Here is a 16,201-nt window from a genome sequence, read left to right as displayed (position 1 = left end):
TGTTCCATCACCTTTCCAGGGATGGAGGTAAGGCTGACCGGTCTATAATTACCCGGGTCCTCCTTCTTGCCCTTCTTATAGATTGGTGTGACCTTTGCAGTGGAAAAACAAGGTAGATGTCTTGAAGAGATACCCTTAAATCAGATGTCTGAAAGAGGCATCCTTTGAAAAAGACATCCTTGATCTTAAGGATGTCTTTTTTAAAAAATATCTTAAATATTTTCTCTATCATCTGATTTATAGGTGGTAAAGAAACAGAGGAAGTGCAAAGTAGAAATAAAAATTAACATATGTTTAAAACAGAATATACCATCAACATATAATTCAATATATAAAGATATGCATACAACCAAACATATAAATATATTTAGATATAAAAAGGAGCTTATAAGAAGATGGGGTGCACAGAGAAAAAACAAGGTGCAATGGTCACAGCTTGTGAAGAGGAGAGTTCTCTCTGAATATATGGAACAAATTTTTGCCATGAGGATGGACAAGCACTGGAATAGGGCACCCAGAGGGGCTGTGGAATCTCAAAACTCAGCTGGAGAAGGCCCTCAGCAATCTGACCTCACTCTGAAGTTAGGCCTGCTTTGAGCAAGAAGTTAAACAGATGGTATTCTGAGGTCCCTTCCAAACTCAGTTACTCTATGATCTTGTGCTAGTGGGTTTATATGTGTATCAGAGATAAAGCAGTGATTGTGTACAGCTTAGGGCATGAGATGTAAAATCTATGAATGAGAACGCAAAAACTTATGTAGAAACCAATTCACATTTCATCTTTGCATTCCACAGGTCCTTGTAAAGCCATTTTTCTTACTCCATATTAGAGCAAATTTAAACTCATATATACATGTTGCAAACCTCTACTCTTTGGTTAGGGTGCAATGAAAAGTGCTGCAAACCAGAAAGCCTGAACTGGCCTGGTGTATGTTAGTTTTTTTCTGATATAAGTGATGGCAAACTGAAATCACCATTCTCCAAAATAAGTGAATTATCTGCAGCTGACAAGATGGAATTTGAACTTCACCTTCAGAATATGATATCCACAAATGAGCACACTGGCTCTTGTACACTCCGGGAGAAATACGGTGTCCACCACTGGCAGGCAGGAACTGGTTGTGTTGTGCCTATCCAAATGGGGAGAGGAGGATACACATCATTTCGTGCATATCTTTCTCATTATTTTTGCTGTGTTCCATTTTTTTTTTCCTACAGAAAAAAAACTTGAAATTACACTCAAGAGAGCTACAAAAGTTATTTTAGAGATGTTATGCCTTCTTTCCGTTTGGTTCTCTGAGCTCTTAATGAAAACCTCCAGCTTTAATGAATTTTTTCTTCTTCAGGCAAAATGCTCATGGATACTGCTGGAAGCCTTGCATGAGCAAAGCCTGCACAAGCCTGTGAAAAACTAGGAGTTGGATTGTGTTTCAGGGAGGAATGAGAGTTAGAAGAAAGACAGTCTTTCATCTCCTACTCAATATGTAAGAGAATTTAGTTAGATTTGCTTCTAGTCACAGTCTCTTACTAACTACAGTCTTCCTCCATAAGGCATTGGGTATTTTTGCTGAGACAAGACCTTTTTTAAAATTAGCCTAGTTTGAAATCTCTGTAGACAGAAGAATTCAAGATAGTGAGTTCACTGGCTTACATAGATGACAGCTTTTAAAGAACATTGTAGCTTAACATTAAAACCAGACTGATAACTTCAATCATTTTATTTCTTCAAACTATAGAGTATTTTATGAGAGTTTCAGGGTTTTTTTGTGCACTGTGGATGTTGCAGAGATAGCAGGTGGCTAGGTAGTGTTTGAAGGGAAGCTATGTGAGTGCCAAAAAGGTACATGGGGCAATCTGCTTTGGGAGCTCATGGTTTTTATAGGATTGCCAAATCATCCAGGTCAGCAGGGACCTGGGAAAGGCCGTCGGGGAAGGCCCCCGTGCAACCTCTTGCTAAAAGCAGGATGAGAAGAGTCCAGACCAGGTTGCTCAAGACCTTGTCCAAGGAAGGCAAGTCTACATCTTGGACTGGTGGTTATTCATCCTTACAAGGAAAACTACTGTCTTCTATAGCCAGTGCGAACTTTTCTCTTATTTCAGTTCATGACCACTGTCTCCCATTCTTCTGCCCAGAACCTCCATAAGGATCTTGGCTCCACCTGCTCAGTAACCTTGTTCTGGTTTTTGCTAGGATAGAGTTAATTCTTTCCCTAGTAGCTGGTGCAGTGCTGTGCTTTGGCTTCAGTCTGAGAACAATGCTGATAAGACACGGATGTTTTAGTTGTTGCTCAGTAGCACTTACCCTGATCAAGGACTGTTCAGTCTCTCATGCTCTGCCACTGAGGAAGGGTACAAGAAGCCAGAAAGGAGCAGAGCCAGGACACCTGACCCAAACTAGACAAAGGGGTATTCCATACCACAGCACCTCATGCCCAGTATATAAAGTGGGGACAGTCACCCAGAAGGGGCTAATCACTGCTTGGGTCAAGCTGGGTGTTGGTCAGCGGTTAGTGAACACTAGTACTGTCATCACTTGGGGGTACTTACTTATTTTTTTCCTCTCTCTATGTATTTTCTATTATTATTATATTTTTATTTATTTCAATTATTAAACTGTTCATATCTCAACCTGTGTTTTTTTTACCTTTTTTTCCAATTCTCTTCCTCAACCCACTGCAGATGGGGGGGAAGCGAGCAAGCGGTTGTGTGGTACTTAGTTACTGTCTGGGGTTAAACTACAACACTCCTCTTCCTCAGAGTGAAAAAGCCCAGGTCCCTCAGCCTTCCCTCACAGAGTACTCCAGCCACCAAACATGGTGGCTCTTCACTGGTCTTGCTCAAGTTTTGGGAGACCCAAGACTGGGCACAATGTTCCATTATTGTTATTTATTATTTTTGATCACTTTTCAAAGAATTAATGAATAACATGTATTTAAACAATTTAAAGGAGGTAAAGGTTATCTTGGAAATAAAGAGTTGGAGGCTGGATTGTGTATAAATTTATTTCTTTTTTAAGTTTAGATGTAAAATTTGTCAGGATTACTCATTTCTTCCGCCGAAAATAAAGATGCATCTCTTCCATTGCATTGTAAAGACTAATCTTATTGCCGAAACTGGCCTTAGGAAAGATCATGACTTCGGTGTAAAGGAGATGAGTTGCCCAGCTACAGGAATAAGGAGTAATCTCTTTTAAAATAAACTTCGGTATTGTTCATTTTAAGATCTTTCTCTGCTATGTGATGAAGTTAGGATATTCACAGATCACATCATATGGAGCCCAATAAAGAATGGAAAGGTTCAATTACTTCATATTGCAAAAGCAGCAGTACTTTGGCTTTAATACAGCCAAAGTGTAGAAAGTAAGGTCTTTTGCAGTCAGTGAAACCTCTGAGGAGCGCAACACATGAAACTGAATTTTCGGTGAACAGAACTGTAGTTCTACAAAATGATTTTTGAACAGTGTAATGAATCATCTCAGCACTGCTCAAGTACATTAATTTGGTTGCTGAGACTTTTGAATAAACTATGTAAAATACACCTCTTGTGAGCTAAAGCTGTTGCCCAGACTCTCATCATCTGGTATTTCAATCATTGCCACATCATCTTCTTGGGCCTTGACTAATGCTTTCTTTCTATGACCATGTTCAATGAGCACACTATTGCTCAGGCAGTTTTCCCAGCTCCCCACTTTGACAAATTCCCCCCTAGAATGGGAAGTGTTCATTAGTGCCCCAGTGCTGCATGACGGTACCCATGCTGTGCCATGCCTACAGTGAATTCCTCTGTGTTGATTTCAGGGGGACTACAGGCACAAAGGCCTACCACATCCTATGGAACCCATCCCAGTGCTTTTTCCTTGTCTGCTCAAGCCCACTCACTCTTTCCTTTGTGACCATAAACATATTCTGGGCTCAGCAGACTCTGATTTGGCTTCTGAGCCACTGGCACCATTCTTCCCAAGATTTTTAAGGACTGTTTCTTAATTATATATCAAAATTACTTTCATTCTTATTGATTTAGTGACCATCCTAAACAGCTACCCATGTGCTTGAATTCTTTTTCTACATTAATTCTTGTTCTCTTCAGCGTTTGTTTCCTCCTATCATTCCTTCAGAAGCTCACGCAAAAGGGATGCTCTGGTGATCCTCACCCACTTTCCAGCTGCCTGACAGGGGCTGACTGGTACTTCAATGTTCTATTTTATCTCCTTCTTCTACCCTCTACCTCTGGGTAGTCTTCTCTGAAAACACAAGTTCAGATATCATTTCTGTAATGGTGACTAATCATCTGAGACCTACCTGCAGATTTAAGAACCAAACTATATCTAATCTATGCCTAGAAAAAAGATTCTTTCCATGCAACCTATTTTAAAACATGATTTTTCCATCCACTGTACTGTCAAAACTGTGATCCAGATTCTTACTGCCATGTATCTTGCTTTTTGCAGCATTATATTCTGTGAATTTAAATCCAGTTTAGCTTGCTGTCTGTCTAGCTTTGTGTTCTTAGCCATTAACTTTGATTGTGATAAATTTTCTTGCATACTTCCACTGATTCTTCCTCATAATAGGAAGCATAAGCTGCTTGTCTTCTGTTTGAAAGCACTTCTTGCCTATCATACCTCATGCGGTATTGAGAGTTCACCTCCAATTGCCATTTGATCCAGGATGCAGGTGTCCACCACTCAAACTCTGAATCTTTCATACAAGTGCTTTCATACTGTCTCCTTAACAGTCCAACATGCCTAGAAAGATATCTTGATAAATACTTTTAAAATAAATAAAGAATTATATTCCTTTAACGTTCTCATAGCTGTGTTTCCTACCAAAGTGTTGAAAATGCCACTCCAGCTTGGATGCCTGCCTGTTACAGACTAACAGTGTCTCACTGGCTGCAGATGTTCCTTGCCTGCTGTCCCTTGGTGTAAATCACTTGAAACAGTCCTGAGGAAGTAGCTATGTCCTGTACTTACACGGCATGATAGGATGCTAGCCCATAGCTAGCCGTGCCAGGTATAACAGGGGCTGCCTGTGGGTGGTCTAGCCTGGATGCTGAAATCTCAGCAGCTCCTGAGGCACTGACTGCAGCTTCCTCCACAGAGCTGGCTTCTACCTGGGCTACTGCCTCCCCCATTGCACACAGGAAAATCTCAGTGCTGAGGCTTACTCCTGCTCTTAGAATCTAAGACTTTCACTTGGAGATACCTTCCTCATATTTACTTTTCCAGGTTTTGGAGCCCAGAGGGGAGAAGGGTGACAGGCTTCCTCCTTAAGAAATGGGGCAATGTCTGAGACCTGTTTCCCCTGAAACTTAGTACTACATGTTGGGGGACTTAAGACAACATCAGTGTCAGCAGGGCACCTTTCTGAAAGTCCATTTATATTTCTATGCATTTCAGACACATCCAGAAAAGGAGCTGTGTTCATGGAGAGGTCTTGTTATCACTGTTTACACAAAGGACTCTAAGACACATCTCCAGGTAACTGTTGTAGACTCAAAGCCCCATGAGTATGGGTTTGTAGACCTGAAAACAGTAAAGGAGATAACTTCCTGGAGTACTCACAAAGCTGGGGTTAACCCCTCTGATTTCCCCTTCTTCTTGTAGTCTGATGTCTCTCTCCCTTGCACTGCAGCTTGGGGGGATCTCTAGGGTGGTTGTATGCTTTTTATTTCTGCATCAGAAAATTGTAACCATGTGCTCTAAAGATAGTGCCAGTGCAAAAAGTGTCAGTCGCAGCTGCATGTGGCACACAACCTGTCACTTGAAGTTAGAGTGGATATGGGGACTGCACATCTTGGAGAACTCTGGTTGCCAGTAAACATCCTCCACTAAAATAAATTATGGGCTCTGTTGCAACAAGATATATTGTAAAATTTCACTGTGTAAGTAGATAGGAGAAGTAAAGACCACAAACCACATCTAGACATGCCTTTGTTTTTGCACTCTTTCCCATAGCATCCACTCCAAATCCACTCAGAGACCACTGACACTGAGTTAAGCTGACCTTGGCTGACTTAGTTCTTAGGTCTGTGTTAATTATTTGACAGGTCACATCTCTGAAATTCTTAGGTTATGACAACACTGAGAGGTACAGGTGCTCTGTGTAGCTCAGTAGGATCTCGTACACTGTAACCCCATAATGACAGTTGTAATAAAGACTTGGCATCAGAAGATGTTGTAATGTGACTTTACAAAATGTATACATTTCATACTAGCGATTAAACCTGTACATCACTACGATTGTACAGTAAGTAAGTGTAAAACAGGGCAGCCCAAGGGTTATTTATAGTGGTGTCTGAGAACTCGGGAAACTCAGGACTAGGTTTTGATGCTGTCTCATACATCCTTTTTGATTTCAGGGGAGTTATTTAGCTTCTTTGTAACTCAGCCTTCTGTCTGGAAACTGAGGGTACTGATGCTTCTGTGCTTCAGAGGGATATTATAAATACAGTCAAAATTTCTGGGGTCTCAGGATGGGATGGTAAGCACCATACAGTCAGACATCATTTATCTGTGGTCAGATTGTCTGGGCCACCGACGAAAAGCCCTCTGGGGTCTAACATGATTTATTAGCTCGGGCACAGTGCCATGTGAACACAGTTATGCTCCTAGAGTCAGCTCTGTTCTGGAAAGCATACATCTGCTCTGGTGAGAGCCTAGCTGGCTCCATCCCGAGGCAGCTCAGGTACTTTGGCACCACATGCCCACAACCAGAATTGTCAGTGGGTCAAAAGGAGCAGAAACAGCCAGCTCAGAGCCAGGCTGGATCCAGCTGGGTTTATGAGACCTGCCAGCTGTATCAGACCCAAGATGCCTCTCCAGCTTCCACACCTTCTCTGTAGTATCCCAGGTCTTCTGGGGCTCATTATGTCCAGCACTGCAAACAAGGAGCCATGGTCTGTTGATACCTGCAGTGCTGGGGTACAGGCTGTGAGTGAGGAGCAGAGAAATTGGATAGCTCTGTGGGGTCAGTGTAATAGATGCTACGAGAATTAACAGGCCCTCCTCCATCAGAGCTAAGTTCACCTGGAACCTCTTGGGTGGTCACTTGTTTCATCCTCTCTTTTGTGCAATATTGGGGTTCCCGATTTACTAGCTCCACAGTACCTTTGCCAAGAAGAGATGTGGCTAGAAACAGCTAAAAAAAAAAGTTGTGCTTTAGGAATGCAAGAGCCATGTTCCCAGGACAATGAAAGTGTCACTTCATTTGGAAAGTACGAGCTCAGATTTTAAGAAGCTGTAAGAAAAGGAGGGGAAAATACATGGATAAAGGTCTTAAAGCCAGGGATGAAAGAAGGAACCGGAGTTCACTACCAAACACTGCGGGAAGAAAAATAAAATAGAAAAAGGAGTAAGAAAGCGGGAGAGCAGTGCTGAGCGCCGGGTTTCCCGGGGCTATGAGGAGTGCAGGGAAGCGGCGAGGAGGCTTTGCGGGAGCGGGAGAAGCGCGCCGAGCGAGGCGAAAACCTCAGCAGCTGCCGGGGCGGGGGGCGCGGGGCGGGCGGGCGTTAGGGCCCGGCCGAGGCAGGGTCGCGGGCGCGGCGGCGGCGGGCGGCACTAGGGCCGGGCGGGGGGGGTGGTCCCCCGGCGGCGGCGGCGGCGGCACTACCAACGGACCGCGGCCCCGCGGCCCCGGCGGAGCTGGAGCCGGGGGGGGGGGGTGGCACGGACACCGCCTGCATGCGGGAGCCGCCCGCCCCGCCGAGCCCGCGGGGGGCTGCCCCGTGGCGCGGAGCCGGTGTCCGGGCCCGGCGGCGGGGACGCGCCGCGGAAGGTCGGGTCGGGGGGGAGCGGCTGCGCCCCGCCGTGCCCGCGACCTGAGCGCGTGTGGGCGGGGTGCGCCCTGCGCCGCGATAAATAGCGCTGTGCCGCGACTGACAGCCCGGCCCGAGCGGCACCGCTGGCCGCCGAGCTGCGGATAGCTGCGCCCCGCGGTCTGTGCGCGCCCCCGGCCGTGCTGCTTCTCGTTTTGTTTCTCAGGGAGAGCCGGAGCAGGGGGCGGACCGGGAGAGCTGGAGCCAGGCTCTTTCCCCTTCTCCCTCGCTGCGGCGCACGGGAGATGCTGGAAGCTGCTGCGAGTTTTCAGCGCCCGAGAAGTGCGGCGAGAGCCGTGTGAGCTCCTGCCGGTCCCCGCGGCTGGCGGCCGCTCGTAGTCCCGTACGCAGCCGGCCCCCGCCGCCCCTCGCTGCCGCCGGAGCAGGCTGCCCACCCCGCAGCCCAGGATGCAGTTTCGCCTCTTCTCCTTTGCCCTGATCATACTGAACTGTATGGATTACGGCCACTGCCAAGCCGGCCGCTGGAGACGCAGCAAGAGAGGTGAGTAGCGCCGCCGCTCGCCCAGGACGCCTGCCTGGGGCAGTGGTGCTAGCGGGGCACAGGACTACGTGTGCCCGTCCTCTCCTTCTGCGCCGGGGCAGCACCGGCAGGTGAGCTGTGTCCGCTCGGCGCAGGCACGGCGAGCCGGGGCGCGGGGCTGTACGGGCGTGGGGACCCTTCCGCGGGGCTGCTGCCGCCCTCCCGCTGGGAGGCCGGAGCGGGCAGAGCGGCGTGGCCCCTTTCTCGACGGGAAGCCTGCTCCGCGGGGTGCTGCCGGGGCCGTCGAGCGGTGGGTGCAGCTCCCCGCCACTCCAGCCCCTTCGGACGTGTCCTTCTCCCCGCGGGGCAGGCCGAGCCGGGGTCTCTCCGGGAGCTGCCCGCCGCGGGAATGGAGCTGCCGGCCCCTGGGCCGCCGTGAGCCGTGGAAGCGGGCGGTCCCGCCGTCGTAGCTCACGGCGGCTCGAGGTTCACTGTTCGCCCGTGCCGCTCAGGCTCGTGTGCCCATGCGGCGGGCTTTGAAGAGCATCCCGTGCAGCATCCTTGGGGTGACCGTGCTTCCGAGGCAGGAAGGCGGGTTCTCCCCTGCCCGTCCTGTCCCAGTCCCGTCCCCGCCGCTCCCGCGGTTCTCGGCGGCTCATCTCGGGATTGCCGCTAAGGCGGAGCGAACCGCGCCTCTCTCAGCGGCAAGAGGTGCCTGTGCCGCCAACTTTGGCTAAAGCGGGCAGATCCCTTTGAGTTAAAAAGAGAAACGGTGCATTGGAGTTTAATCTGCTTTTCCTAAAATGCTGGTGTCGGGATTACTGGAGTTCAGGAGTCGCAGCGGTGAGATGTGCCAGTACAGCACCCATGTGGACGAAAAGGTTACTGCAGCTCTCCCAGCTGTCAGGGCCGTCTGGTGGGCTTTTCTGCGTCTTTCCTTTTTTTTTTTTTTTCCTGTTTTTGGGCTTACACCTTCAGTATAAATATTTTTATAATCAAAATATTTCGCTAACCCCTTTCCTATTGTTTTCTCGGCCATGTCTTCCCTTCCCGTTTCTAAAGTTAGCTGAGGTTATCAGGTGTCTCAGCTGCTGAGAAATTCGTATTTCTGAAAGAACTGGACTTTTGGTGAAGTTATTTGGAAGGGGAAGGAGCTAATATCTCCTGTGTTAAGCCAGTACATATAGCACTGAAAGTGTGAAAGGGCAATAGTCTGCTTCAGAGTACGTACAAATAAAACTGTGAAGCAGTTTAATTTTGGTGTATTTTCAACAGATGGTTTCCGGAATTTAATTTTTGTGTGTGTGGCTAGAACTGTAGCAGTCCTTTAAAGTGACCAGACTATCTGTGCTAACAAAGGGTATACTGTGTCTTTAATTAAATGTGGAACTACTTAGAGTGCTGGCTAGACTGCGGAGGGTGATAGTGGTATTTCTGCTTTACAACAGAGCTTAAGGATTGCATTGTGGGAGTACTGAAATGAATAGACATCCAACTCGAGTTGTGTGAATTGTCCTCCTACAAAAACTTAAGCTGGTTTTAATTGATCTCACGTTCGCTGATTGATCTTAGACTGATTGTTGCGCTTGTTGAACAGTTGGCTTTTCCAAAGGAGATTGATTTAAATTAGGTTTTAGTTTAGTTATTGGATAAATACCATCAGTATTGACAGTTGACTTACTGGCACTGTTTTATGCTATCACCTAAGGGTTCCGTTTTGCGCTTCAAAGAATGCAGTCTTTTTCAGCTAATAAGTCTAAAGAAGTAAGCAGAGCCAGTTCTGAGCACTGAAAGCAAACCCTAAGAATGTATTAAAATTATAATAGACATTTGCTATGACACATGCAGTCTGAAGTAATGCTTTCGTACAGGACCCAAAATTCCAATAATTTCACAATTTTTCCATATCCCATCTGTAAATAATCAGGCATTCACTGTGGGGTACTGGCAGTTAAAATTTCTCTGGCATTCTGTTTTTGTCTGTTACATGATCTCAGATGCTCCATAATATCATTTTCTTAATGAAATAAAATTTTTGGCATAGATCAAGTCTCCTGTGAGGTAGAAATCAATTGTATTCAGTGGAATTGTGGGCAAATACCATGTGTAGCTGACTTCTTTAAGCAGCTAAATGTACAGTAAGCTCAAGTATATATGCCTGTATTGGAGTTTGAGTGGATTTGTATCTGATGTAGGATATTCTAGTGAACGAGAATTTAGTAAATGTGAGGCGATGTTCCCCGTCATCTTCAACCCTTTCCCAAAACAAGGCATGCAACTTTGCAGTAGAAGCGGAATGAAAAATTGAGGTTTAGAGTGTGGTTTCTACCTGGCATTGATTTGTGTTTTGTTAGTCAATGTTATTTCATTAAGCATTATTTGGTAAATGCATTATAATCAACAGATTCTAACTCCACTGCTGCTTTTAGTTACTTTTGCAACTCATTAGAATATTGCTGTGCCTAGCTGGCTCAGAACCTTGATTCACTTGAAACATGCCAGCAAATTCTTCCTCTGCAAGTCTCTGTCCTGAGCAGGTAATAATGATTATTTGCTTTTCGTGCAGAACTTATTCTAAAATGGATCTAAGGGTTACATAGCTTGAAGGTCAGTGGTGTAATCTCACACCTGTTATCAAAGCACCTCCTTTCTCTTTCTTGTCTAATTGTACAACTTTATTCTATGCTCTCACTCAGTATTAGATATACTTAAAGAAAGGGGTACTATCTCTGGCAATGGGTGCATAGTATGTGACAGTGGCCATGGCAAAATATCCACAGGTGGAAATAGCAGGAATGCCTGGGGAAGATTTACCCAGGTGTTTTTCGGAGCTCACTATAGCTCTGTGTATGGCACTCGTAGCAATATATGCATGTATGGAGGAACATGGTAGCTGGAATCAAAATTATGTAGATGAAATCTGTATCACCTTTATGTAAGATGGAAATCTTGACCAAAACCCAGTTATTAACATTATAATTATATATAGGCTGTTACATGGATTTTTCAGCTAGAAAAAAAGCCCTGTTCAGATACTGGGGACTGATTTACCTTTCTGACTAGATACTTATGAGATGGTGAGCATCTTGGAAACTGTCTCAGTTGGATTGTGCAGTCAAGCTTTTGGAAATACTGATGATTTGAGCACTAGGAAAAAGGAATCTATGTTGGAAGTACTCAACTGAAAAAAGGAATCTATGTTGGAAGTACTCAACTGAAGTAAACATCCCATCTGCTTTTATAGGGACTGTACTACCTCCAAAAGAGTAATTTGCAATCTCAAAAACCCCAAACCTAACATCATACGACAAAGAATATCTTTGAATTGTCCAACAGTGTCCAAATATTTTTACCTATTCTTTTTCCCTTTGAACTTGAAACATGTTTTACATTTGGAGGGCAGTTAACTTTTTGTCTGCGGGTTAACCTTTAAAATCTTATGAGGAAGCTGTGCTTTGAGATATCTGTTTTCCTCAGGTGTTACATTAAATACTTGTAACAGAGTTTGTAAAAGAACTGAGACATGTTAACACTTCCTGGAGCAATTTCCCTGGTGCTTGTGATCTGTAGTAAAGCTTTGGAGGTCAGCTTCTGTACCTCAGCCCCTTACTACTTAGGATAGAGAGTTATTAAACATTCTTCATATACACATCATTACTACAGTAGCAAGAATATGCTAACACTGTAACCACTGAAAAGTAAAAGCTTTTAAACTTTTTGGCTACACCCTATGATATGTTAAGTCTGAGAAAGTTTCTTACATTAAAATGCCAGCAGAAGTCAGTGACTGAGTACCAAACTAGGTAATGGTGCAGTTACTGAGGATAGTAGATGCTCAAGTGGATTGTGAAGGTTTGTAGAAGAGATGACCAAAGCCCCAAGAGCAGGATTCACCATGAAAACAGACACCTAAGTTTAGGGGCTTGGTTCAGTTTCCTGAAGTAGGTTTCTAGTGCTGCTTATGATATTTAAAATACAACCTTCTGGGCTTGGCATGTATGTGATCTTGAGCAAGCAGAGGTCAGGCAGGGTACCCTGGAGCAACTTGTATGCACCTGACAGGTGTCTCAAGGAGGGCTGTTTTAGTGGAAACTAAAATTTGGGAGCGTGTGCTGGCACAGTGTTGCTGTGTGTATGCTTTCCCTCACCTATATCCATCCCCATAGCCTCCATTCTGGGCCACTTGGGGTCAAGATGCTGGACTCAATGGCTGTAGACCTTGAAGTCTATGCTTATGGAATCATAGAATGGTTTGGGTTGGAAAGGACCATAAGACGATCTAATTCCAACCCCCTGCCACATGCTTATATGCTTTTTGTTTTAAAAACTGCAGCATGATTTACATTGTGATGAAGAATTTGGCTGAAATCTGTTACTAGAGCAGCTCAAAATGCATGACAAATGCCAAAAGTGAGTTTGTACACCAATATAGGGAAGCTAAGATGCTAATAGCAAGAATGCGGTTTCTTACTTCAATGTGTCATTTACAATACACAGGCCAGCATACATCATAATTACTATGACAAAGTGTGTTTGCATGGTAGTGTTTAGATAAGCTGATTTTAATGAAAAATGTTATTTAAAAGCTAGAAAGTGGAAGAGGTGTTGATTATCAAAACTCAAGGCGTGAAGAAATAAACAACAGTCTTTCTGTAAGCTGTATTTCGGTTTTGTGGGTTTTTTTTTTTTTTGTTTGTTTCTTTTTTTTTTTTTTTTCCTTGCTATTTCTGCCAAAAGTCAGACTATCCCATGGAGGTCTGCATTTCATTTCTGATCACAAGCTATTTCTCAATACCCAAACCCCTTAGCTAACTGTACATTAGAGGGGACTGTCTAGTTAAACCTGCGGACTATCACAGGCTGCAGACTTTTCTCCCAGTGCTTTGCATCAAGCTCTGAAGCATACAGCTGACCATAAAATCCCTTTCCAAAAATGCAGCCTTGATTATAAACTCCAGGGGTGGGATTCATGTAATTATTTGCAATATGAATGCCTACGTTTTCTTTAATAATTGATACAGTGCTAGTTGGTATAGTCCATAGAGCTGTTGGTACATTTTAACTCATCCTACAGTAGGTGCTTGCTTTTGATAAGATAAAGAATACCCCAGACTCAATAAGCATAAGATGACTTGACTGCCTCTGTCTGTAATTGAAGATGTGTACATCTGAACTACACTTTACTGTTAGCCCCTGTAATAAGCTGAAATGAGCCCCAAATGAGAAGAGAATCACCACATCTAATCTATAGTAAAATAGTGTGTTAGTGCAGCTGTTTAACAGATAAGGTCCCTGAAAGCGATACTTTCTCTTGTATTAGAGATTCATTTAGTTTCAGGTATTTTGTAAGGACTAAATTAGATTCCTCAGACATTTTCTTTTCACCTTAAAGTTTTGTTTAGTCACAGTTGGAGAACTTTCTTTATTTGTCTAGGCTCCAAGTGTTTGCTAATCCTTTTCTTGGTGAAAAGCATGACTTCATATGTGTTGGCTGTTGATAATGCACAAATGTAACAGCTTGATCCTTTCATCATGGGCTGCTTTAGACACCAAAATTAGGTGCTGCCATGGTTTTCATACTCATTGTAGTACTCGTTTAGCAGATGCAGCGCTTTGGAAAGCATCAGTCACATGCTGTAAAGCCACTTGGTGCATGCAGAGTAAGTCTTGTAATTTTTTGTGACAGTAGTGTTGAGGTTAAAGCCTATTCCCAAGTAATTTTAGGTGTAGAACATGGAATAGACTTCTAGTACGACTTTTTGATATCTGGATTCTGACTAAAGCATCTTGGGAAGTGAAGTATCAAGGGGACCTTGTCTCTGAGCTGTGTCAGGCAGATGAAGAGTTTGAGTCATACAGCTTTTTCTTCTATCTACATGATGGATTTGTCCAGCTAGCTCCATACATAAAGGCCAGGGTTTACCATCACACTTGTTAAAGTGTGTGTACCTGTGGTCACAGGGGCTTGTAAACCTGACTTGAAGCCTGCCTGCATCATTTCATTCTCTGGCTCTTCCAGCTCTTACAGGGTTTAACATGAGATGCACTGTCCTGTCCATCTTCACTAATGCCTTTTCAAAACTCTGAGGAGAAATGAAGTCAAAAGGGATTGCCCTTTGTCATGGTTTAAACCTGCTCAAACCAGGACACCCTTCCAGTGTGTGCACCCACAATTGTGTAACATGATGTCAAACGCAGGAGAAGCAAGAATGAAAGAATGAGTCTGTCAGACACTCTAATGTCACCCTTGCAGTGCAGTTTCTGCATTGAGGTGGCAGGAGGAGAAATTCCATGGAGCTGGTGTTTGCAAATAAGCCTATTTCAAAATACTTAATTGATGTGAAAATCGATGTTCTGAGCATGGGCTGGAGATGACAACTGTAACTCACCTAAAATGGTTGCATATCAGAATACTCTGTATATAATCCTCTGAGATTGCAAGGGTTTAAAGACATAACTGTATGTCTTTACTTTGGCATTGCTCCATTTTAGCACCCTGATTAACACATCTCTGACCTTTATCTATTAAACTGTGGATCACAGAGCAGGTGCTAGCATTTTCTGGATGTGTGCAGGTCACCCTGTTTCATCCTTGTGTTTGTACCTAAGTACTCTTGAATGCAATGCTCCAATAAATTTGTATAGCTTTGCTTTAACCTTATTCTATTTTGATGCAACTGCTTATTGCTTAAATGCAAACTTGTCACTTAAAATTCATTTTTAGGTAGTTGCACACAGAAGATTGGTGATTAAATTTTTTGACCTTTCTTCTTGTTTATGGAATTCAATGTACAAACTGTGAAGAGCAAAAAGATTTTTTTTTTTTTTTTACAAAAAAGGATTAAAATTGTAGTGTGAGGGCAGAAAGAGATTCTTTTCTTTTTTTTTTTTTTTTAGGGAAAGCAAAAAAACAACTAGCGTTTGAGGTACCTTGATTGTGCGATCAAGGGGAGGTTTTCAAGATTGCACCTGTTAAGATCTGGTGAGCAGTGCAAAAAATGTTCATGCTCTTTGTTTCATTGTAATAGGAGAAATATCTTTTGATAGCAGGCAGTTTGCAAATCTTGGAATCTAATAATTAAGCAGTTATGCGTTTCCTTTTGAAATGCAAATTTCAGTAGAGCCAAGTACTTGATGTATCTGTAAGACTTTGTCCTTGTATGAGGGAATGGAATTTATTCTATCTGCTTTCATTCCTTTTGTTTTGTTTTTGTGGGATGTTTTCATGACTGTAACAAGGGAAGTGTAAGTAATTACAGGTAATATTTAGAAGAGGCACACAGCTCTGTAATTATGTTTCAAAATAAACACTTCTAATTGAATTATGAATGTTATTTGAAGAGGGTAATAGCAAATCTCATGTATGGTTAACATAGGTCCAGAACATTATGAAAATCCTTCTAGTATGATTTTCTGTTTAAAAAACCAAATAAAAATAGTTTTTGCTCTCTAGGATTTAAAAAATGTAAATCTGAAAATAATCCAGAACATATGGTTTAGGGAGTATGAGTCTCAAGTTTACCTCACAGAAACTTTTGCCTTTTTTTTTTTTTTGAGAATTGTCAAGATTTTCTCCATCTTGATGCAAACCAGACCCAAACATAAATATAGTGAGGCAGAGGAAGGGGCCTAAAAGATAAATAGTGTTTGTGATGTCGGCTTTTAGGTACAGCCTAAATTGGTGCTTTTTTAATCAGTGGGCAGTTGCATGAACACTAACTCCCAAGCACACCATGTGCAGCAATGAAGACAAAGTTTGTGCCTTCTTATATATTGGGAGAAACTTGTACTGCCTTACACTGCAAAGGGACAGCAGTATTTCTGTTAGGGTGTTACAGTGGTGCAACAAAATATAAACTTCCTGAAGAGATATTACTTTCTTTTTCAGGTTGAAATGCTGGCTGA

General features: G+C 43.5%; 1 protein-coding gene across 3 annotated transcripts in view; it reads left to right on the top strand.

The window, feature by feature from the left end:
* The first annotated feature begins 8,119 nt into the window (after window positions 1–8,119).
* Window positions 8,120–16,201, top strand: part of RSPO2 (R-spondin 2) — a 104,912-nt gene continuing 96,830 nt past the window's right edge. For 2 of the 3 annotated variants that reach the window (XR_010610267.1, XM_065668812.1), the window contains exon 1: window positions 8,120–8,317. Coding sequence is in view for 1 of the 3 variants with exons in the window: in XM_065668812.1 (XP_065524884.1) it covers window positions 8,224–8,317 (94 nt within the window). In the remaining 2 variants the exon portion in view is untranslated. The remainder of the gene's footprint in view (window positions 8,318–16,201) is intronic. The other variant, XM_065668816.1, reaches the window with a different exon arrangement.

Source organism: Lathamus discolor, chromosome 2, assembly GCF_037157495.1.
Source record: "Lathamus discolor isolate bLatDis1 chromosome 2, bLatDis1.hap1, whole genome shotgun sequence".
NCBI lineage: Eukaryota > Metazoa > Chordata > Aves > Psittaciformes > Psittacidae > Lathamus > Lathamus discolor.
This window is presented reverse-complemented; position numbering and strand designations above follow the sequence as displayed.